Raw genomic sequence first — 24,173 nt, forward strand, 5'->3', positions numbered from 1 at the left:
GGGTAAACACACCTAGATTTTGTAATTTCAACCGGGAGTCTTTCTGAAGTCCTACTATGTGCAAAGTGCCTAATGACTCCCTAGGAGAGCTGCAGAAGGCAGTATCTCCCAAAGACACTTGATGAAAAAGTCATTGGAAGACACATGCTCCACCCATTCTGATGGGCACAGAGTCCTTAATGAAAGGTGGTCAAGGTGAGTCTCTGGGTAGGTGTGGAAATGAAGTCTCAGGATGATTGAACAACCGTCCTCAGGGGCTGTTGGGGTCACGGGATTGTGAATTCCATGTTCCACCCTGGGACATATGGGACAGGGTGTCCTCAGAGGTGTGAAGTATAGTGAGAAGTCAGTGAGGTGGCTTCACATCAAAATTTCTTGGCAGGAAAATTGGAGAGTATGTTGGATCTGAGTGCTGAAAAACTCGGACTTCATTTCTTGGGCAGACAATTGGGAGAAGGGAAAGACCAAATGATTCAGAGCAAAAGAGAGGGTTACAGCCTTTGCTTCTTATTCTTTTGAGTGTATAGGTATCAAAAACCCAGGATGCTAACTCCCACCACCTGCAAATAGAACTATTGATGTGCCCTCCTTCTGATTCTCTGCTAGCTTGTGAAGTGAGTCAAGTGTTATCAATTCTACCAGGAACTGTCCAAACTCAGCACAAGATGATTAAATAAAATAACATCATACATACTTTTGTTCTCATATACCTGTTTATTGCAGCAGGAAAAGAGAACCAAAGCATTTTACAAATTTCGGGGCTGCAACCGTTGTAGATGTTCTTTCCAGACATTCCTGTGCCATGTTCTCCGCAGAAAATAACCTGGATACAGCCAAGAGGTAATATTCCAGATAAGTAGAAACAGGGATCAGATGCTATCTGTAATCGCTTTAGAATTTTTTGAGAAAACAGGCATATTGCAATGACCGTTTAAATGTTGTTTAAACTCTCCAAATGAATTCCTACAAGGCAGCCATGCCTCTGGAGACTGAGCAATTAAAATATCCTGTTAAGCATCAAGGCCTCAGGGCAAATGAGATTCAACAGCGGGTGAGGGGGCATACATGAAGGACTGAAGGATCTACAGGTGACTGAGGCCATACCTAGCTACAGGGAAACACACAGCTCCCTAGACAGGAAACAGGGCCACTAGGAGTCCAATTTGGACTTCTGACTCCTAAAGCCTTTGGATGTGCAGAGGCTAATTTCTGAATCCAGATGCCAGGATAGAAATGTGTTCCTCACTATAAGGATAAGAGCATGAGCTATGTAGGCTGGTAGCCCAGCTCTCCTTTTTCTGATTTCCCTTCTCATCGGGCATTGAGTAAGCCATGCAGCAAAGAGGAACTGACAATCTTCACAGTGACTAAAGAGAATAGTAATGGGTCTGAGCTGGAGGGATTCTTGGTATTAAGTCTAGTGCTACCCTTCCAGAAAGAAACACTTCGGACACCTCCAATATTTTAATGTGAATTATAAATATGCTTTTGATTCCTCGGAGTTTTTGAAATGCTGATATGTAATGGGGTGAGGAGGGGCTGGCAGTCAAGTAGGAGATTCCCCAGGCAACCATTGGGAATTCTTCTTCCAAATGGCATGCAACAGCCCATCCTTGGTACTCTATTATTGTTTGAGGGAATATGCAGTCGAGAATATGTGGGTTAGAGAAAGCTAGAACTCGGGGCCCTGGCTCATTCACAGAGAGTTGGGTGCTGTAGTCAGCAGCGTGCATTGTCCTCTGACACAGTTCTTAAGGGACCTGAGGCCACAGAACTACAAATATAATATGAGTGCTCACCACTCCAGCTGACAGGTGGGGTGTGTGTTTATGGGGTGGGGAGCAGAAAAGAAAGTGGTGCACTGTATGTCTACTCTTGAGGAAGAAGAAAAACAATGGGGGCAGGGTTGGAGGAAGAGATATATAAAGACCCTTAAAGAGAAAAACATACTCTCTTTGTATCACTCTATTGAGCCAACCCATTTCTTATTTGGGGAACATTTTGCATATCATCATTAAAAAAATTGCCAAGTGATCGTTGAGCACCAAATCATTTAAAAATCCTGTACTAAACCCAGTGATTACTCTTCTTGCGCTCCAGAATTACCGAAATATTGTTGTCTAAAAGAAAAGGGAAAAAGTCGTGCGTTTTCCTGTATCTTTCTGTTTTTTTCCCCCCATGTATGTGATTTCAACTTTGAGGTTCTCCCTTGTCACATTTCCCACCTGGCGGCTGCTTACAGGTGAGCATGAGAAGCAGAAGCAAGGGTAAATGCCAGAGGCTGCAAAAGAACAGTTTCCTGGAACTCTTCCGGTCTGCATCTGTGTAGAACCGGAAGCCGAGGTAGGAGATATACAAGTTGATGGGGAGTGAGATGGCAGGGAAGGTCCATGTGGTGACATCGAGGATGGGGGCTGCCGTGGACAGTCCAATCAGGGCCAGACAATGGCGCAGGGCGACGCGCCGGCATAGGGCTGGGTGAGTGACCGACATCATGCAGTAGCCTCCTCGGGAGTAGTCCTCGCGGAGGCCCCAGCTCAGGGCATTGAAATGAGGAAACTGCCAGGAGTAGAGGATTCCTCCCAAAAGAAATGCTCCTGTGTGGAGATTTAGGAGGAAAGAGAGAAGCAAAGAGATGTCATCAGAGATGTAAAAAGGCATTGTTTCTCCCACCTGAAAGGCTTCCCTCCAGATTTCACCCAGATCTCAGGTTTTCTGCTAGTTTTGTTCTCATCTCTCCTTGCTCAAGTCAGCCTGGCATCTGAGACAGGCAGGGTGGAGAGCCTGAATGCTCTCTAAGAATAAGCCCTCACCCCTACCTCAGTGGAGGAAGACTCCTGGCATCGGGACAAGCTGGGCCCTCCTGAGGAGGGCTGCCCCCACTGTAGGATGCCCCTACCTACCCAATGTTCCCTTGTGTCTCAACATTGTGACAACAAAAGAAGCCCCTATGTACTTGTGAACATGTTTGGGGTGCAACGGTTCCAGTGGGACCTCTGTGCTAGGGCTTTTGGCTCTATGTCCACATGCTGGGTCTTGCAATTAAGGCGCTTCGGCAGGTGAAAGGGCACTCCGAAACCACTTGGCCTCCTCTTGCTCAGCATTGACAAAAGGGGATGAAGCTTCAGGTGCACAGTGGACTGCTGGGGCTTCCCAGGGCAGGTACCTGGTAGACTGCCCTCCAATTTCCCAGAGCCACATGACGTGGCAAGCAGAAGGTACTAAAACAGCGTGTGTTAACTGAATGAGCTGGCATAAAGGAACCTCATCCCAGAGTAGAGTGACAATTTGTCTCTGGTTTTGCAGTTTTTCAATGAGGACGTATTAGGGCCTTGGGTGCCATTTAGCCCCTTTTTTTGGGAACAGGGCCTCCCCTACCCACATGGGTAGAATGATGACTGAGTACCTATTATGTGACAGAGATTTTACAATTTACCCCATTTAATCCTGACTATAGGGTTTCAGGTAAGTTTTGTACATTAAACAGACAAACAGATCAGATGATAAGTTCTCCAAAAAGAGGTGAAGGAGGAATTCAAAACATGCCTGTCTGATTTTAAAACTGGGCTTTGCTATTACACTAAGCCACTGTCCTGCATGTCAGGCAGCAGGGCCAGGTCTAGACAGCAGGGACTACAGTTATTCTTGAGCAGGAGATTCATCACTTATTTACTCATGAAAAAATGTTCACTGAGCATCTACTAAGTATGCTTGGTGCTGGGGATACAATGATGTGACAAAGCCACACACGTCCCTGCAGGCACTGAGTTCGCCACTGTGTCATACCCAAGAGCCACTCAAGTGCTGTTCAGTAAGTGTCTGTGCAACAAGGACATACAGCAAAAGGAGCTGACCAAGTCGAGGGGAGTGGGGAAGACTTCTCTGAGGAAGGGACATCTGAGCTGAGCTCTGAGGGAGAAGTGACCTATTCCAGAGAAAGATCTGCAAAGGCCGTGGGGTGGGAAGATGTGTGGTGTGGTCAGGTATTAAAAGATTAGGACATGTGGTAGGATTTATAGAGCTGTTTGGTGAAAGAAAAGGCTAGTTTTACTGTATGATAATTTGAAAAAGTAAAATTAAAAAGTAAAGCTAGTATGGCCGGTGTGCAGAGAACAACTGGGAACACCATTCAGGATAAGACTGGTGGGATGATGCAGAGGGCTACGTCACCCAACTCTGTGGGCCATGCTAAGGACTGGTTCTATCCCAAAGACGACAGAACACCACGGAAGGATCTTAATATGTAAGAGGGTATGCATGGGTAGGAGAGTGCTGAGGAAAGGGACATTTGTGAAAGAACATATTGGAAGGGCCTGAAGCAGGTATGGAAGGATCAATTAGAAAATAGAATGAAAGTGGTGACAATAGAAATGGAAAGAGGCTGTTTGGTGACACAGGCATCTATAAACCTGGATTAGGGTGGGATCTTCCCTCCAGGATAGCTGGTCACCACAGAAGGGTAGGTAACAGATGGTAGGGAACAAGTGACAGGTAGGTGGTCAAGGGAGTGCTGAGGGTGGCCACCCCAGCCTTAAGGTGGGGACACTGATGACAGGCATAGGTGAGCGTGTTCATGGTAGAGAGACGAAGGGTTCTATTTTTGGCCATGTGAAGTACCTATGAGACATCCCAGCTAAATGCCTTGTGGCTGACATGCCTCAGGCACTGTGCAGAAGAATTTTACATATGCTCTCTAACCTCACAGAAACCCCTCCTACAGGTGTTTTTACTCTCACCTTAATCTTAAGATAAGATTAATTAGCTTGTCCAAGGGTATTCAGAACTAGTGGCACAGTAAACCAGCCTTGCTTTTAGAAAAATTATTGCCATATATATTAGACTGAAATTAGTAACAACGGCCTGTTGGGTGGTAATTCAAATGCCAAGAGGGATGTTTGTTGGAAGAGTAAACTGCAGAGGCATTTTACAGTTTATTAAGATAGGAGTCCTGGTACCTTAAAGAAAAAGGTTTGTTTCCATTATAGGCATACCTCATTTTGTTGTGCTTCACAGATACTGCATTTTTACTTATTGAAGGCAACCCTGTATCGAGCATGTCTATCAGTACCATTTTTCCAACAGGCTCAATGATGTTTAGCATTTTTTAGCTATAAAGTTTTCTTATATTAAGGCAGGCATATTGTTTTTGTTTTTGTTTTTAGACATAATACTATTGCACACTTAATAGACTACAGTATAGTATAAAAATAACTTTTACATGCCCTTGGAAACCAAAAATCTGTGCAACTTTATTGTGATATTTGCCTTGTTGCAGAAACCTGGAACTGAACGTGCAATATCTCCCGAGATATGCCGGTACAAATAGACAATATTTTCCTTTACAGTGAGCACTCCTGAGGAATTAGAAGGTACAGAAGGGCAGGTTGGACCCTCCAGGTACAATTGAGTAGTAAACAGGGTGAGAAGGAAATGTCTCTTTGTATTTTGGTGGGAAATACAATGATATCTGCATTTTAAAGAGACTAGCAAAAGAGAAAATGCCGTTAAAGATTCTCAGAGCATCGGGTCACTTTGAGGCTTTGGAGCATGACATACATCAACAGTCTCCCATCTTTCTGGCACCAGGGACCAGTGCTCCTATGAGAATCTAATGCCTGATGGTCTGAGGTGGAGCAGAGGCCAGGATGCTAGTGATGGGGAGCAGCTGCAAACACAAATGAAGCTTTCTTCGCTCTCTCATCTGCCGCTCGCTCACCTCCTGCTGTGCGGCCTGGTTCCTAACGGGCCACGGACTGGTACTGGTCCATGGCCCAAGAGTTGGGGACTCCTGATGTACATGAAACAGACCACCCCAGCTCACATGCGGTCTCACATCTAAAGGGTTTGAACAGATTATGGTTTGCAATTATAATAGCCACAGGCACAGGGGGAAACCAACAAGACCAAGATGTGTCCAGTCAAGAAAAGCAACATCACTGATAACTTTGAAATGGGGGAGGGAGTAGGATAGGTCAGAGCTCAGTATCTGTTTTGTTATCAAAATGGCTGAGAAAGAGCAAACTTGGCTGGGAAACCAGACTTGAAATGGTTAAAATATCAGGCCTAATGAATCTTTCTTGTTTTTCTCAAAAGCTCTCTTTTTAGTGTGCCAACTGGAGTAGTCTGTTTTGTTCAATACACATTTTCAGTATGCTTCTGCTTAAAATAACAATTTAAAAAAATCATTTTCATAAGAGTAGGGAGCTGCTTTCTATGTGAGAGGAAATTGGGTATGGGTTTGGCTCATGTCACAAATGAAAGAGCTTTAGAAATCACAGCTTAGCCTTAATGGATTGTAATCAGAAAACCAACCCCCCCACACAGTTCTACTTGATGGGCTGCAACTGCCTCTGCTCATATAAAAGATGTAAAACAAATTACTTTCTTCATCAAGATAAGGTGAACTAGAACAGGAAGACTTGAATTAGTCCGGGGGCTGTGGTGAAACCCACCTTCCTTGTGCAGTAAACATAAAACACTCAGTTTACTAATTCAAAGGCTTCACCTCAGCTTCACTCTCCCTGAGTAGTTTATTTTTATTGGGCCTATCTTCGGTGACAATGAATATTGATTGTGCATCCACTACATGGTAGGTGCAGTCTGTTCTCAAGGCCCTCTGCTGGAGTCTGGCCAGGGAGAGAGACAACACAAATGGGATTACAACCCGTGAATGTTATCTCAGGCATAGGGATTGTGGGGAGCACATAGGAGAAAGACTGAAGTCAGCCTTGGAGAGGTCAAGGAAGGCTTCCTGGAAGAAGTGATTTATAAACCGAGATCTAAAGATGGTCTCTGAGTTTCAATCCATTCATATAAACTATACATTTCTGCTTCTATTAAATGTATTTCTCATTTTCCTACCTAACTCTGCAGAATCTTTGTACATATTTGGTTTAATCGTGTCTGGAAGAAATGTTTGCTTCCTTTATTTTAATCAAATATTTGTTGGTCTGTGAATATATTAAATACTGGAAATCTGTGAAATAGGTGGCATATTTGTGTGTATGGTTCTCCAGAGGACTGCAACTTCCTGAGACCACGATGCCACAATCCTAGCTCAAAGGCAATTCCAGACTACCCAGGTGTCCAGGGTGGTATTTGTTTCCTTCCAAAACCAGAAAATGTTGAAGGGCACATCTAATATGCTAAGTGCGTCAACAGCTAGAGAGAACCCTTATTTCATTGTACCTTGTTCTGATGAGGGGAGCATATTAGGTGGAGCAAGGCTAACCAATGTCTTCCTAGTGACTCTTTGAAAATATAAGTATTTTAAACTCCCTCAAAACATCTATCAATCATTTCTACATCATACAAATTGAGGGAGAATCTAACTCATTGCCACCTCTGCTCAAATCTAGAAATGCTATCCATAGCACACTTCCATCATTTTGTTGGCATACAAAGCCAAGCAATATTAGCCAAATGGTTTCCCAAGAGAATGGAGACAAAAACTTTTGAGTTGGAACTTCAACTTTGTATGTGCTCTTGCAAGAAAAATTCCTTTTGGAATGGAGTTTAATGATTTCAGCTTGCTTTTTCTGCTGCATGGTGGGCTTACTCACATTCATCCCCTTCCCACCCTGACCTAAACCCATTCATGGTTATTCACTGTCTACAAATGGCCTTGAAAAGAAGAAAGAAATACAGCTCCAGTGAACCTTGGTGCTGGGTTTGGGAGGTCCTCCCTTTCAGTACAATAGGCTCCCTCTATATGTGGCCCTGGTAGCTTGTCTGCTCCATGACTGGTTACATTTGTGCTGTCAGGGTTATATGGTTATGTAAACTGGGGGCTAGCTGGGGAAGCAAAGCCAAACCCAAAGCTTCATGCTCACAGATTTCAAAGCCTTTCTTTTGAGGGTTAACACAAAGGAGCTTGTGAAACAGATCAGCCTCAACAGTGCAATAGACTTCTATGGTGCTGCAGATAAAGGGAAGAGGATGTGGGGCCAGTTTATCAACAGCATAGTGACAAAAGGGAAGATTAAAAGTCCTCTGAAAATAGGAAATAGAGTTTGGCAATAATAACTGCTTGCCCTCGAAGAATTCTTTGGAAGTGACTTAGGAATAATGAAGAGGCATGGAGGGGGGCACAGATGCTCTCTCTCCCCTCCTCTTATTGCACACTCCCCACTGTCAGGCTGAGTCACCTGGGAGGTTTCATTTGAAGGGAAAGACAAGAGTAAAGGAAGCTCAAAGCTCTGACTCTGAAAAAAAAAAAAAAAAAAAAGCTCCCCTCCCCTTTTCTCTTCTTATCATTCCCTTAGAGGGAAGTTTGCAGAACCTGTGGGTTCTCTAAAAAATTCAAATGCTCCCAACTCCCTTAGCTCACATATGAAAGTTCTTCTGTCTTTATCACCCAAATATTACTTTGTTCCTTGAACTGTACTTATTAGATGTATGCACTCTGTGCCAGGCACTGTGTCTACCAGAGGTTGCCCTACCAAGGCAACGATGATCATTTCCTTAGGAAGTCAGGGGCTCAGCTTCCTAAAAAACCTGTGATCAACTGGTCAACTATGGTCAACCCAACACAACTAAGAAGATTGGAATGCACTTAGTACTAACATTGGCCTCCAATTATAACTGGATCTAGCAATGTATTTCTAAAATATATTTTCTCAGCCTTTTCTGTTTTTGTCTTTGAGAAGAATAGGGCTCTAATTATTTTTGGTATGCTAATATGCCCATGAAAACTTTCCTCATTCACTCTGTCTTTAAAAATACTATTTACCTTAATTAATCTGAAGTACTAAAGCTAGTTATGAAAAAATCTCATACAAAATGAACACAGACACTCATTTTAGAGTTTGATTTCAAACTGAGGCAGTATTTCAAAGGAAATCTTTAAAAGTGCTTCAATTAAACAGTGCCTGGTACTTAGTAAGCCCTCAAATATTTGTTGAATGAATGAGTGAATAAATTCCTTCTATTCTATTCTATTTTCTTATCCTGGAATAATGGAGGTAAATAAAGTGAAACATATTTAACATTTTGTAGTTTACCAGCTGAGGCTAAAAAAACTCATTCTCTTTTTGTTACTAAAACCATCCATCTGCCAAATGTCACTTCCTGATAAGAGCCCATTTCTAAGTCCTCATTTGTAACTGAATGTTGTCTGACATAATTAATGTTTACCACACAACAACATTTGAATTACAAACCAAAGGCAATTTACAAATCAACTCTGCTCCCAAGAACTGGGATTTATTCAAATTTAGGAAAATGACAAAATAGAATTTGAGTCTTTTTAAGAAAAGGGGGAGATGGAAAGAGAGGTGGGCTTGGGAGGAGCAGGAGGAAAGGTCTTTAACCTGAAGTCTCTGAGATAAACTGAATAGACTCTGAGATAAACACTGTTGAGAGGCCTAATGCATGTGGCTCCAGGCTTGCTTGGAGCTGGAATGTCTGCTGTTGGGCACTTATCTGCAGCATCCTACCCTCCCCCGCCCCCAACCTCTGTCGACCCCTTTACTAGGGCCCTGGCAAGTCACTTCCCTCATTCCTGTCCTCTGTGTGCAGAATTAAAAGCAGCACTTCCATTACTAAGACATGGCTGGCCAGACCAGGGAGCAGAAAGCAGTCTTATTATGTGGCTTTCCTTAGTTTTACTTGGTAAGCATATTTAATATTTTCTGCTAACAGCAGTTATACTTAAAAAAAAAAAAAAAGCAAAGTAATTAGACAGATGGGAGGAAAAGGCCTAGAGGGCCTAACTCAGCCTCAGAGGAAAATGGATGCAGGTAAAATCCCATTATAATGATGACCTTTATTGCTATGACAGCCACAAAGAGTGCTTTCTGGGCTGGGGCCTAGAGTTTTATAGCACAGCCCTTTCTGAAACAAAAATTCCACCGAAAGCTGTCTGTGCTGCATACTGGGAGAGAAAGGCTAGCTGTTTACAGTTCTTTGTATAGCTATAAAATAGCAAATATCAAGAACAACTAACATTTGTTTAGCTTTCACAATTTCCATATGCTACCCTGTTTAATTTTCTTTACCACCCCTCCCCCCACCAACACCAGCACTCTGACTCATTCACCCCTTGCTGGATTACCAGAGGGGCAGATCAAGCAAGCACAGGCTTTGGACCCATACCACTGGGGCATCTAAAACAATGAGAAATTATTTTTCATTATCTGATAGAAAAAACAAACAACAGAATACAACAAAAACAACAAAGTAGTTGGGGGAAAAAATCAGAACACCAATGGACTATTCTAAAAATTATTTTATGTTTTATGGCTTTACTGAAGGAGAGAAGGCAGCAGAATCTCTTCAGTACACTGGGCCTCTGGAGATCTTCAACAGCCCTGCAGCCACCACAAAATCCATAGAAGATCTAGCCGCTAAAACCAGGGAGAAGGTACTTGTGAACATTTCCATTTCCTTAATCTGCAAGTAGTCTGCAATGCATACCATTTTCTAAAGCTACTTATATCTTTCCTCTCAACTAGATAGTTCCTTCAAGGCAGGATCTTTAATAGGTGAGGCTGTAGGATTCCCATTTCACATCACCCCTGAGCTGCCCCTCTTTAGCCTTGTCCACTATCTACTGAGTTCCAGGAAAGGGCTTTTAGACAGGTATACATGGTCAGGGTGACCAAGTGACAAAAATGATGGGGCTGGGTATTTCATGTCCTGGCTTAGCAACCATGGGAGGTGGGGCAAAGGAATGGAATATGTTTAGTGAAATCACCTCCCTTTATTTATTCTTTATCCATTCTCACCTATAGGTTCATTGGTGTTCACAAGTTTCTCTTTCAAAAGGTGATCTGATAGACGTTTCTCACTAAATACTCAAAGGGTGAAATTTTGACCATGGAGGGGAGGAGGGTGGAGGTAGGCCTAGGATATGCAAGGCCCTCCTGGAGTGGGCAGGGGCAGGAGGCAAGGGAAGACACACAGGGCTTGGGAGGGCAATAGAGACAGGCTTTAGCAGCTTACTGATTAAAAATACCACAAAGAACAAACCTGCAGCACAGCATTAAATAATCATAAAAGTAGAACTTTGCTGCTTTCCTGCTTAAACCTCCGATGGGTCTTTATTACCTTTCTATAAAGCACACATTCCTTGGGAAGGCAGCTCAGATCACATTCCCTGCCCCACAATATTGCTCTGGTTTTCATGCCTATGACGCTCTCCGTACATGCTCTGCCCTCTTTTTGGAAAGCATTTTCCCTCTTCAAGTAAGCCGGTCATGACTTAATTCAGAAGTCCCTCTGCTCCAAAGTCTTCTTGGACCAAATTGGGGAGGTTAAGAGAACTAGCTCAGTCAATTATTTGATGACCTGCCTTTCTCTCCCTGAAGATGCTGAGGTATCATTTTCATTAGGACAGGGACTAGGTTTTAGTGATTTTTGTATCTCTCAGCGCCCAGCACACAGTAGGTTCTCAACTCACACCTGCACAATGAAACAATTACGGAGACCACTGTATGAAGGTGGTGAGCCTCAGCAGTTCCCAGTCCAGGCTGTTCAGCTGAGTGGGTGATCTCCCAGCCTCTTTTAAACCCTCCTCACCTTCCATCTCTTTCAAGCAAACAAGTCTCCTAAGAACTCAGATGAGAGTTCTGTGGTTAATATATATGACACCATTAGTGCATCTCAACTACTACCATCTACCCATGCCCTTTGCCCAAATCCCCAGGAATTTCCAAAGTGTTCTAACAGCTAGAACTCTCTCTGGTTCTCTTCTCAGACTGGCGATTCTCAAAGTGTGGTTCCTGGACTTCGGGCATCAGCATCAAGTGGGAATTTGTTATAAATGCAAATTCTCAGGTCGAACTCCAGATCTACTGAATGAGAAATTCTGATGCAGGGCTAAGGAACTTGAGTACTATAAAGCTCTCCAGGTGATTTTGAGGTGCACTAAAGTTTAGGACCACAGTTTTAGACTTTAGTAAGACCACAAGAATAGTCTCAAACAATGCCCTATTATTTCAAGTACAAACTTACATGAGGAAAATGGAACATAGGTTCATAAGGATAACTGTCCTCCTAGAAAGTACCGTCTAAATGAACGTTCTGTGAAACTGTTTTACATCTGTGCTGTTAACATGGCAGCTACCAGCCACATATAGCTTGTGAGCATTTGAAATACAGCTAAAGGGACTGAAACAGTTTTTAAGTTTATTTTGTTTAAATTTAAATTTAAATAGCCACATATGGCTAGTGGCTATCTTATTAGACAGTGCAGTTCCAGAAGATCATAAAACTACATTAAATCATATTCAACATAGTTCCTAAAATCCCAATAAAAAATATCTTTAAACTACATTCCCTCTAATTCTGCCTTATTTCTTTTTATTGCTTCCCTCCTGTATAGTACCTCTACATATCTGATGCTCAGTAAATATTTGGCAACTGACCCTGGATTAACTTAGTTTTTGTCATCTGTAAAATGGAAGGTACTCAATTCATTCAAAGATTTACTGCTTATCTCAAGTTTGCTCTATCGAATTAACGTTTTGAAACTTTTTAAAAGCAGTTTAAAGCGTTATGTAAAGTATTATTATTTTTTTTTCTGTATAAACTTGACAGGCTTTAGGTATATGATTTGATCTGTGGTAAATTAGAACTGGGAGCAGGAAACCGTGTCACTATTGTGTGTCCTGCAATGTATCTTTAAGATTTATAGAAAAAGGATGTGACAGAAGTCAATCTCAAAAACTGCCAAAGGAACTTCTCTTTGTGGTTATATAAATCTTTCAGACTGCTTTGCTTTATACCAGGGTCAGTTCAGATAGGTGATGGGTCTCATTTTTCAAGATAAATATGTATTTTCACCCTGCTACCTAAACCAAGGTATAGTTTGGCTCTTAGCTGTCCTCATGAATGAGTTTGTTTATAAATAATTAAATCTGGATTACAGAAAGACTCCACCCAATATTTTTTTAAAATTATATTTCAAATATATCTATTATCAATCTAGCTAAATCCAGATTGTCCCTGAACAATAAGAGCTCCTGCCTGAGTGTGTATTCCTAAGTGGGGGACTTTTGCAAAATTCTTTCTCTCTTTGGCTTCTGAGGATGCAACTCTAGCCAACAGATACTGAGGCTCAAACTCTTCAAAAGTAAACTGCCTGGGAGTGTAACAAGGGTATCAAGCCCTCAGCAAGAACCTGGGTTCTTGGACCCTGTACAACAGAGGTGACCAAGTTCTCCACAGCCTTGGATTCAACTGCCCTTCCAGATTTCCAGTGAAACCTGTCACTGCAGCTACAATACTTGACATTAACCCTGGCCCTGTCTGGGATTCCCTTGACAAAAATGGTAGTCTCAGGTGCTTTGCTTTGTTATGCCAGGGTTGAGGAAATTGAATAGAATTCTGGCATTCCTGGCTAAGTTTTGGGCTGTGTCCATCATACAGGCAGGTGGCTTGGAGCAGGGTATCCAAGTTCGATGCAGAACTACATTGTTGTGGATGGGAGGACATTAGAGGTTGCAGAGCCTGGGAATTATTTACTTTCTTTCATGGTCTCTATCTCACATGGCTGAGCAATCCCTAGAAAGGTTTGAAGGGGTACAGGAGGGGAGAGGGGAGTTAAATTAGGGGAGAAAGAGAGTTTTGATCAAGTCAAGATTGAGCCTCCAGGCAGAACTGAGGAGGAGGAATCTGACCAGGAATTTAGTGGTATGCAGGTATACTCTTTAAATTTAAATTGTGAACCGGGGCAGGAAACTCAGATGTCATCTAGTCCAGGGATGCCAAACCCATGCTCTCCACCCCTATCTCCCTCATCCAAAGCTGACAGCACTAACGGGCCCTAGTACTCTTTCTCACCAAGCCTGGAGGTACCTCGCAGTCTTCAGGACAACAGCCAGGTAACAATTATTGCCCATAATTTTGCATACCAATAAAATTTCACAAACTTTCTTGATCTGTATTATCCACCCCACTGTACGAATGAGGAATACTTAATAACAACTCATTTAATCCTCATAACACCCCTTAAAAAGAAACCAAGTGGGGGAGATAAGGAGATAGTAGCATAAAGAGGTCAAGTACATTCCAAAGGGAACCAGCTATGGAGTGGTGGAGCTGGGCTCCAAACGCAGGCACCCCTGCTAGAGAGCCGTTGCTCTTCGCCACTTCGCCCTGTCACAGAGATGAGACTATGGTTGTAGGTTTATCACAGAGCAAACAAGTGTGTGCATTTTAGAATATTATATTTGTAGATTCATGGAATGCCCACATTTACAGGATATTTAAACTATTCTAAGAGACAATCATGGTAAAGGTGAAATCATCTTTGTAAGCTTGCCAAATCAGAGTCTAAGAGCTTTTATGAGAAGTTTGAGAAATGTGGCTTATAGGGCAATGGTTTATGGTCAACTACCTTTGATCTCTCATGTGAAAAATATGTACTTACATATATTGCAGGAAACCTCACCACTTCCTTCCTAAGTGTCGGTCAACAACACTAATTACTTGACTAATTGGACTGTGAAACTTCCCTTACAGATGGTAAAAATGGGTTATTTTCACCCCACAAATTTAGTTGTGACATACCACCAAAAAAAATGTAGAAATACCTCAATGGTTTTATTGTAGACAGAATGAACAATTTAAGCAAATCATATAAAAATAAATTAGAAACTAATGAAAATAGTTTGTTCTTCTGTAAGAGGGGATATAACCCGATCTGTGGGAGTAAAGAGCCAAGGTGGCAGGCCTGCCCTGAGGAAATACCCATTTCGACAAGAGAGTGCAGGTCTAGCACTGGACACCTCCTTCACGACGTGGGGCACCCCAAATGAATCCGAGTCCTAACCCGATTCATGATTTTTGCGTACTTTTTAAAATTGTACCTGTTGTCACAGCCTGAGGCAACATTGCTTCCTTTGTTTTCTTCAGACTTTTCTAAGTCTAGGAGAAAAGCCAGGATGACAGTCTCCCTTTAGCTCTGCATTCATAATATTTCATACTGCCTCATCAGCACGTTTGCCAAAAGAATCAGTACCAAATAAAATGGGATCCAATACCAAGTACTGCAGTTCAGGAAAAGAAATGTCTCTTTGACGGGTTACTAATGTTTGTGTAGAAGAGCCTCTGAGCTCCTGGATCTGGCACCTACGCCACGTGTCTGTTGAGAGAAGCTGAGACTCACACGTGAGACACTCACCAGCATCGAGGCTGCCAGTAGCTGCTGTCCAGCCCATGACAGGTGGGATGGCCCCAACAACAGCTCCGACCCATGTGTTGGCAATGCTGATCCTCTTCAACGGGGTATAACAGCAGGTATACAGGAAAATGTTGAAGACTCCCAGGGCTCCTGTGAGTGGATTTACCCCCCAGGTCAGAAGGGCAACTCCAGGAATAGCACAGCAAGTGGCAAAGGACACAGCTAGCAATGGGCTGGAAAAGAGCAGAGAACACAGAGCAGTCACTTTCAGTGCTAGTTAACCAAGCTGCATGGATCAGAGCTGATGAAGGGCAAATCATCCACCTATATGATGAAGTAATCTGGGAGGCAGTGCTGGTTTGGGTTCTTCTCTGTTATGGGGCATCCTCTTTATGAAGCTTAAAATAAGGAGGGATTGTGTTTGCAGGAGCTCTGGCTGCTCCTCTTGATTTTGTTGGCTGGAAGTAAAACAGTTAAGGTTGAGGTTAGTGTGCCCTGGATTTGAATATAGGTTTTGTCCCTCCTGGTTATAGGATGGCCCAGCCTCACTTTGCTCTTCTGTACAGAAGAGAAGATTACCTGATTACCTCTTGTCCTGAGGGCTGACTGAGAGACCATGTCTGCTTTGCACAGGGTTCTGTTTTTATAGTCAGTGCTAAGTAAGTGATAGCTATGGATAAAGCACTTGGAACACAACTTTGTAAGATTCCAGCAAAAAATATCTCAATTATAGAAGTACTTCTGCCCATTCATACTTTATTTAAAAGCATCACCTAATTAGCAATAATGAATAACAACAGTGTGCCTGATTGTACTTATCTGTAATAAATTACAGGCTCAGTATGGTACCAGCTCTGCACCAAGAGTAAAACAGCAGGGGCTGTTCCTCAGGCCAGTGTACTTTCAGTTCAGTTTCAGTACCATAGCTTGGTTTACAGACTCTGGCCTTTCAAGAGGAAGTAGCACAACGTTATAAATGCAAACGAAAACTGTCGAATAAAACTACGATGATGATTATAAGCCTCATTCTCAACAGGGTCCACTTTTTAGAGCAGGCTTTGTATAGAATCTTGTGGAAGACATTGTAGACAAATTCGATCTACTAGTTCCTGATTATTTGCATTTTTATTTAATCTTTCTTAAGAAACCTGGGGAAGGTTACTCAACCCTACCTTCTCTTTATAGAAGCCGTAATTCTGCGTGAGGAAACGGTTTCCATAGCGTTCAGTGATCTCACTCAATCAGATTCCACAACGTGCTCACTTGGGAAGCAAGTGTCGCCGGTGTGCAGCTTCCAGGGTGCTCTGGTTTTGGCAATGGTCAGCTCCCCAAGGAAGACAAATTTTATCTCTCATACACGTGAGATAATAACACTTTTCTGTTCACAGGGCTGCAGTGTTCCTCCAGCAAGAGAAGCCCTGTGTTTCCAAGACTGCCTGCCCCTTTAGGAAAAAGACTAAGTTGTAGAATTATGACAAACTATAACTCAGCCGGGAATAAGGGATGGGGAGAGCCCACAAGAGTTGAAAATACCAAGTGAAGTCAGGGAAATAGAACATGAAAGCTGGGAGTGACTTGGCGAATTCCAGCTCCCACTCTGATACAGTGACCAGCACTGACTCTCCTCCCAGCCTGTGACCACTCTGCCCCAGAGACAGAACCCCACAGAATGCAGGTTTTGATGGAAATAGAGAACACACAAGGGATATGCTGTTGTCAAGATGCTTGTGACAGAAGAACCATAAACTACACCTGAGAGACTTCTTACTGCATGTTCAATCCTGAGGGTGAGTTTCCATCCACAGTCCCGACTACTTCTTCTAAGTCTTGTGGTCAATTACTTCCATTGTCCTTATTCCAGCACTCAATCTTTATTCTGCCTCGTCCTTCTATCAGTCCCACCCTGACGATTCCCATTTCTGAACTGCTCAATGACCTCTTGTTTCCACTCCTGCTGAAGAGATCCCTATAATCACATTAACTTGCTCTGTGTCAAGAGGATGGCTTAACAGTGCTGGTGCTCGGCTGAAGTTGATTTCTTTCCTCACTCTTCATCGTGGCTGTCTCAGCTCCTCTCCAGCCTTTTCAAGGCTCCAGATTTACTCTGGCGCTAATACTCTCCACGGATGTCCTTCCCTCTTACGTAAGTGACAAATGCCCTCATCTCTACTTCCTTACCATCTGGGAAGTGGAAGGAGGAAATCTTCTCCATTTTTAAAGGTAAACTCTCCATTTTCCCTCTAATTTAATCTCCTTCTGAATATGTCTGTATCTTCTATCTTCACTGTCTATTGGTCCTTTGCATACTCAGATCAATTTCTTTGTTCATATGTCCCCCGAGGTTCTGACTATGCCTTCTTCAAACTCGAACATCCTGATGGAGTAGACTACACATGTCTTCTTTACTTCCTCAATCCTTAATTTCCTTCCCGGCTCAATCTGTTAACACCTACTGAAACAGATTTCTTACTCGGATCCCCAATATAGCAAAAATATAATTTTCCAAAGGAAAGAGTAGGAAGATGTTTCTGTATTGTTACATTTCAGAGATGCCCAGAAAAGAGAATTTAGATTGGTAAAAAGCACTGCAAATTTTCTAACTACTGTTCTTTCGATAATGTAGTTTATAGCTTATAAAAACAGATATATATTTTTTTCCTATAAGATTCTAAAAAGCTAGTTTTATTTTGGGTGAGAGAAAAATGTGGCTCATAAACATTTTTATTTTTCCTGAATTGGACCTTGTGTGTGTGGGCGGGGGAGGGGGGTTGGGTGGGGGGAGGAAGAAGGTTGTTCATTCCTTCTCCAAGCTCTGTGTAAGCCAGTTCAATTCAAAAGTATTAGTGTTATGAAAAAGCCCTTTTAGAAAGGCACACATGAATTTAATTTATTGAGATAAGCAATTTTACGTGGAAGTTTAGTTTCTGACCTTTCTTGGTATCACTGAAAATCATGAGGCTTACTTTTGGTGTTTAAATCAGTGTGCTCAGGGCACAAATGAAAACTAGGTAGGTTGACAAGACATGTAAACAAAAATGAGGATATTTATCCAGGTAGCCACAATGCTTTGCAGCACCTAGATATCTCAAGGAACCCATTTCCCTCTGGGTGCAAGGAACCCTTAAGGGTGAATGTCATGGCTTTCTCATACCAAGTGCAAACTCTGTGAAGTTTACTTTCCTGTGACATTTTAGTTTTCTTAAAACATATATTAAAAAACAATAAATGTTCATTTCAGAAAATTTGAAACTACCGAAAATCACAAAGAAGAAATTCTAAATTAGTTATTCAGGTTTATATCTTTCTAGCCTTTTCTCAATAAAGTATCTACTTAGAAAATAACAGAGGATATACTGAATTGTGGTTCTGTTACTTATTTTACTTCAATATATCTTAATAATGTCCCTATGCCATTAAGAATTCTTTTATGTCATCAACATTAATAGATATACAGTGGCCTATTCTATAGCTATACCACAATTAATTACATCAATATACTCTGGGCAAATGCAGTCAATGAAGTTTCTCTGTTTTTTCAATAGGGAAAGAAAATGATCAGATCTGTTTTTTAGAAGGACCACTCTGCCTGCCATGATGGTCGACAGAAAATCAACCATTAACCTCACAGGAGAAGTTCACGTTAGGCATTTCCAAGGAAAAAGAATTATGAACACATCACCACACAATTTTTATCAAATACTAGTTGAAAGAAACAGCATTCACCTAGCTAGTTCTTTAATCTACCTTCTAGATATTTCAAAAATATATTGGTGGAGCAAATCAGATCTGCAGAGAGCAGGTGCTCCTCTTTCATTGAGTGGCTCTTTGGTATACTGACATGAGGGCGATCATGGTTTGCATTTTTAGCTCTATTATTTTTGGCTCTACTTTGTCTCTCCCAAGTCCTTTTTTTGTGTAGTGGTGTTTTTGGACAATTTGTCACATTTTACATAGCTTTGTGAGTTAACTGAAGCCTTGTTTGAAATAAGGCAGAGTAAAAGAGTTAAAAAAACAAATGGTAACTATAGGATTTGGTTAGAATCTTTGTACACAATGGAAATACATCAGTAAAAGAAGTGAAAGATTCTTTTTGAAACCGCAAGTAGGAAGGAGACTAGCAAGAATAATGGTTCTGAGATAAAGAGAAATATATCAAGTGGGTTATTTTTTTAAAGTTTGATTCACCATGAAATCTTTAAATATCATGGTGATATCTGTTTCTGATACAAAAAAAAAAAATGAGAAAAGCACATTCACATCTCATCTCAGTTCAACACAACTATGATTTTCTGCCTTAGCACTCATAAAAGTCAGAGCTAAATCTGAAAGACCTGAAGGACAATTTTTGCCAATGACTGATTTCTATTATTTTAGGTCAATTACTCAATATAGTCCTCTTCCTCATCATACTGCTCAGCATTTGATCAAAAAATTCAGCTGCTCTCCCCATTCCTACATGGATTATGGAAAGTACCCCAAACCTGGAATGAGAGGAAGAGAGACAGAGAGACAGAGAGAAAGACAGACAGACACACACACACACACACACACACACACACACACACGCACAGAGTTATTTTTCTTTTATCATTTATTTATTCTTTATTTAAAAATTGCATGGAAAAGTGTTGAAAACTGCTGATTCTGGGTAATGGGTTATTAGATTCGTTATATTATCTTTACTATTGTGTCTTTTAGAACATTTTCCTAACAAAAATGTCTTAAAAATGCTTAAATATTTTTTATTAGTGTTATTATATTCTGGTTTCCGTATTGCAGCATAACTAAGTTTGGTGAACAGGAATCAGGTGGTCTGAGTTCAAGTTCTGGCTCTAATGTTAATTAGCTCTGTAAAAGTGGGCAAATTATTGAGCCTCTCTGGTCCTTAGTTTCCTCAACTATAATTGGTTCTTCTTTTGGTCAGATTGAAACCCAAGTCAAACTGCCTTATGCAAAAAGGCTCAGTAACAAGACTTTAGTGAAGGTGGGGGTTCTACCCTGTTGAGCTATGTGATTTTGAACAAATTATTTAACATATTGGCCTTAGTTTCTTCATTTCTTAGTCCTTCATTTGTAAAACGAGAACTACTTACTTCAGAGTCAAAAACCAAATATAATAATTTAAATGAAGTACTTAGCAGGGTACTCACTAAATAAGTGCATAGTGTTCACTTGTTTGTTTTTTCATTCATTCATTCATTCATTCATTCAAATTTCTCATTGCCTGTGCAGTCAGCCACTATACTAAGGGTGGATGTATAGTAGTGAACAAAATAGCAAAGTTTAGTCTAGAAAGAAGGACAGACATTAACAAGTACTAGAAACTCTCAAAATGTAAAATCTGCTACACGGAAAAGAACAGGTAAAATAACAGAATTATATATTCAAATAGGGTACTCTATTAAATAGAGTTGAAAGTAGGGGCTGATAAACTTGAAATTGTTTCTACTGATTTATTTTTTCAAACTTAAAAAGACATAGATATCTATTAGAATATGAAAATATATGCATATGTACTCGAGAGTATCATTTCTTAATTACAAATTATAAATGTATGATAGCTGTGAATTAAAATAGCAAAACTATTTTTATTTTCAATTATAACTTTAAATTAAAAATTTAATTTTATTACATCAAATTCCAAAAAAGATAAACCATCACCAGGAAAAAGTAGGTTTATCACATGCAAAATATTTTTTAAAAATACTGGTGCTCTTGCATTCTATGACAGTTGCTGTAATGGCCTTTATTAAGAACAGAGAAATTAATATCTCTGTAAGTAGTTCTCCCTGGAGTAAATTCATGTAGGAAAGATCAGAAAAGCAAGTGAATGGGGTATGATGGTATGGCAAAAAAAATTCTAATTTTCTAAACAGCATAAGTGTATGAATAAGGAAAGTAGCACTATTTGATGGCAGGAGGGGGATGGTGGCAGAAGAAAAATCTTGTGATTTCCTTGAACTAAAAAAATTCTTTTATATTCATTCACTCACTCACTCATACAAATAGGTTCATGGTTCATGATGAGGCTTGAATGATGATTTATTTCCAAACTCATATTCAAAACTGAATTACATTTTAAATTGAGATATCTTTCTACTGAACATCAATGCATGGGATCTTTCTACTTCTGCTTTTCCTGCCCAAGGCTACTGTAGAAAAGAAACTAATAGACTACGAGTGAGTGGAAATTTGTCAACCCATTTCTATGAATTATTTATTCTTCCTTTAAAACATATTTCTTTGTTTATTAAACACCAATTGTTAGTAGCTCTATCAAAGTGGAATCTTCTATAAAAATTAGGAATATATAAGCTTTTATTTGATGCTTATTTGCTACACTTAATAAATATAATTTAAATTACTTGACTTTTATAATAACTTACTGGAGAAATGCGCCCTTTCTGTTTAAGTAATGTGTCAGAGAGGTCTCTGAAATGTTATATTAAATCAAGAATGCTTTATATTATAAGTAGCTCTGCAGGTAATTGGTTTATACAAAAATTAATTTCACATTTCTTGGTCATTCTTCCAGAATAAATGATTTTTAAATTATGAAATAAAATTTCCGTTCTTCAAACACAAAAGAAAACCCCAAACCTCAATTAAACCAAAACAATTTAACTTTAATTTCCTGCATAAATCCGACATTTGACCTTTGGCCTGAGTTTTTTTGGAAGTCTCCACAGATAACTGTTCTGAAAATGTCTTCCCAGAATCTTATTTAGGAGTTTTCTATTTCTGAAGAAGTCTCAAGTTATAGATACTGCAAGGTAGCAGAGAGCTGATGTAAATTCACAATTTAAAGAATATGTGAAGAAAAAAAGGACACTAAACACATAAGACTATTAAAAAAAAAAAGCAGCTTCGTTCACCTACATAAAATGTAGGTGATTCCATCTCCTGCACCGCTTGGTGACGACTGGAGCCTTTGGGCTAGGGCAGTGTTTGCAAACATAGACATATACAGAGACCAGAGACCAGGCTGGCCATATAAAGGAGTAAAGTGGGCCTACTTAAAAAAAAAAATGGAGTGGTGACGACTGTGGGAGCTGCTACTCAGGTTTGGCTGGCAGATACCATGAGGAAATGCTCCAAAAAAGCCCAGAAATCTTGAATTTTGTTAAATTTTTCTATTTTTAAATGTTGGCAGCCATAGGAAAGCACAGAATGCCAAACAGAAAATGCCTCTTCAGGATTTGGCCTGTTGGCTGCTGTTTTGCAATCTGTGGTCAAGGTGAAGGAGCTCTTCTGTGACATACATGTAGCTCCTTTGCCCTAGAACTGACATACACCCCTTCTCCTTCCCCACCTCTCAATATTTCTCTCAATCTTTCGTGAGATAATTTCTTACTCATTCTCTAAGATTCAGCCTAGACATCAAAACATGTACTCCAAGAATATTTGCCCTCATTCTTCTCTCCTTCCTGCCCACACCTCCATGGGTGGTCTACATGCCCCTCTGGCGGTCACAGCACTTCTTAGTCCTTAGGACCACAGCAGAATCTGCTGCTTTGCCTGCCCCTCCCACCACACCCAACTTTTTTAGTGCCTTGACTCTGTATGTTCATCTTTATATTCCCTGTATACAAGACTGATGTCCAAAATGTTGGTTAAAACAAACCTTTACAAACCATGCAAAAGAGAACACTATCTTAAGACTTACCACTACTCACATAACACCAATCAATGGGAATTTGATCACATCAAATCTTTTCACATAATCTTATTTGAAAAGAGAAGGAAATAAAGTGATAGGGCATTAGACTAAATGGCTCCAGAGTATTAGTAAAAGGTGTTTGCTCCTATGACTTTTTTCTCAACTGGCTACAAGCGATCAACTTAGTTACTATGTGAAAGTTAACCCTTTATATTTAATAGAATGTCTGAATATTTTACAGTTATAAAAAGGGACATAAGAACGGAAAAATCCCCCATCCCCAGCATTGTTATCAACAAATGTTTACAATTCATGATGCTTCAAAATAATCATAAATGCTTTCTTTTCTCTTATGTTAAGAAGAAAAGGAATGTTACCTCTCAGAAAGTTCCAGCATTCCTCTCATTTGGCCACTGTAACAACTAAGCATGATAATATGTACAAAAACTTTTTGTTGACTCTTCGTATTGTGGCTCATAATGTTAAATGATTTTATTATAAGAACAAAGGTCTCTACATTAGTACCACTATGGTTGAGACCAAATTTGTTCTTCCTGCCCCTTCAAATGACTGGTCAGCACTAAAAAAAGAAATTCCTACAGTTATAAAATGTTTATGTTCTTATTACATTTGCAATATATACACACCGAGAGACTAATCATAACAATCTTTAGAAACACTGCTGAGCTTTAGCACGGTCCGGGTACACATCTATGAGGCCAGCGTGACTGGGTGATGAATAACGTTCACAGGTCCCCTGCAGCCCGCAAAACGTTTACATTTGCTTAAGTGCTTACTGGTAAAACCTTCAGTAAATGTGAAAAATGTCTCCTGTAAATCTCTATAATACTTAAGCTAAACCCTGTTCTTTAAGTTAATAATGCCAACTAAACAATCCATTCATTTCATTTTGAAAACTCAATCGTCGTCATTCATTTAGAAACCAGGTATTGGCCGACCCCGATTCCAAGTGTTTAAATTTATCCTCTCTAAATAACCTTTCACTCTGGTCTTATCATTCTATCTTTCCTGCTCACAGCCCACACTCAAAGCATACAAGTTATGGATCACTCTCATCCGATCCATTAAGTAGGAAAAACTAATGCTGACATGTATTATTTCCCTGTCAACATTACCAAGCTGAAAAATGGATCATCATAGGAGACGTAATCAAAATACAGATGTGTTTCAAAATAACAAGGAAGAAAGCCCAGCCCAGGCCCCACTTCTTCAGGAAGCTTTCGCCGTCCAGTCTGTCCTTATCCTTGTTTGTACCAATTCATTTCATTCAATACATATTTATGGGCTCTCTTGTCCTGTCTGCTAAGTATTTTATGGATCTGGCTCATTTTTTCACCCAGATTATAAGCCTTTTGAGCATTATAA

At 40.5% G+C, this 24,173-nt stretch overlaps 1 protein-coding gene across 1 annotated transcript in view; it reads right to left on the reverse strand.

Annotated features, from left to right (window-relative positions):
* Window positions 1–691: 691 nt before the first annotated feature.
* LOC107519012 (protoheme IX farnesyltransferase, mitochondrial) overlaps window positions 692–24,173 on the reverse strand; it is a 114,556-nt gene continuing 91,074 nt past the window's right edge. Inside the window, exons 6-7 of the mRNA XM_016161213.2 lie at window positions 15,128–15,360; window positions 692–2,597 (exon numbers count right to left, since the gene is read on the reverse strand). Coding sequence (XP_016016699.1) covers window positions 2,191–2,597; window positions 15,128–15,360 — 640 coding nt within the window. The 3' untranslated portion in view covers window positions 692–2,190. The remainder of the gene's footprint in view (window positions 2,598–15,127; window positions 15,361–24,173) is intronic.

Source organism: Rousettus aegyptiacus, unplaced genomic scaffold (assembly GCF_014176215.1).
Source record: "Rousettus aegyptiacus isolate mRouAeg1 unplaced genomic scaffold, mRouAeg1.p scaffold_m13_p_6, whole genome shotgun sequence".
Classification (NCBI taxonomy): Eukaryota; Metazoa; Chordata; class Mammalia; order Chiroptera; family Pteropodidae; genus Rousettus; species Rousettus aegyptiacus.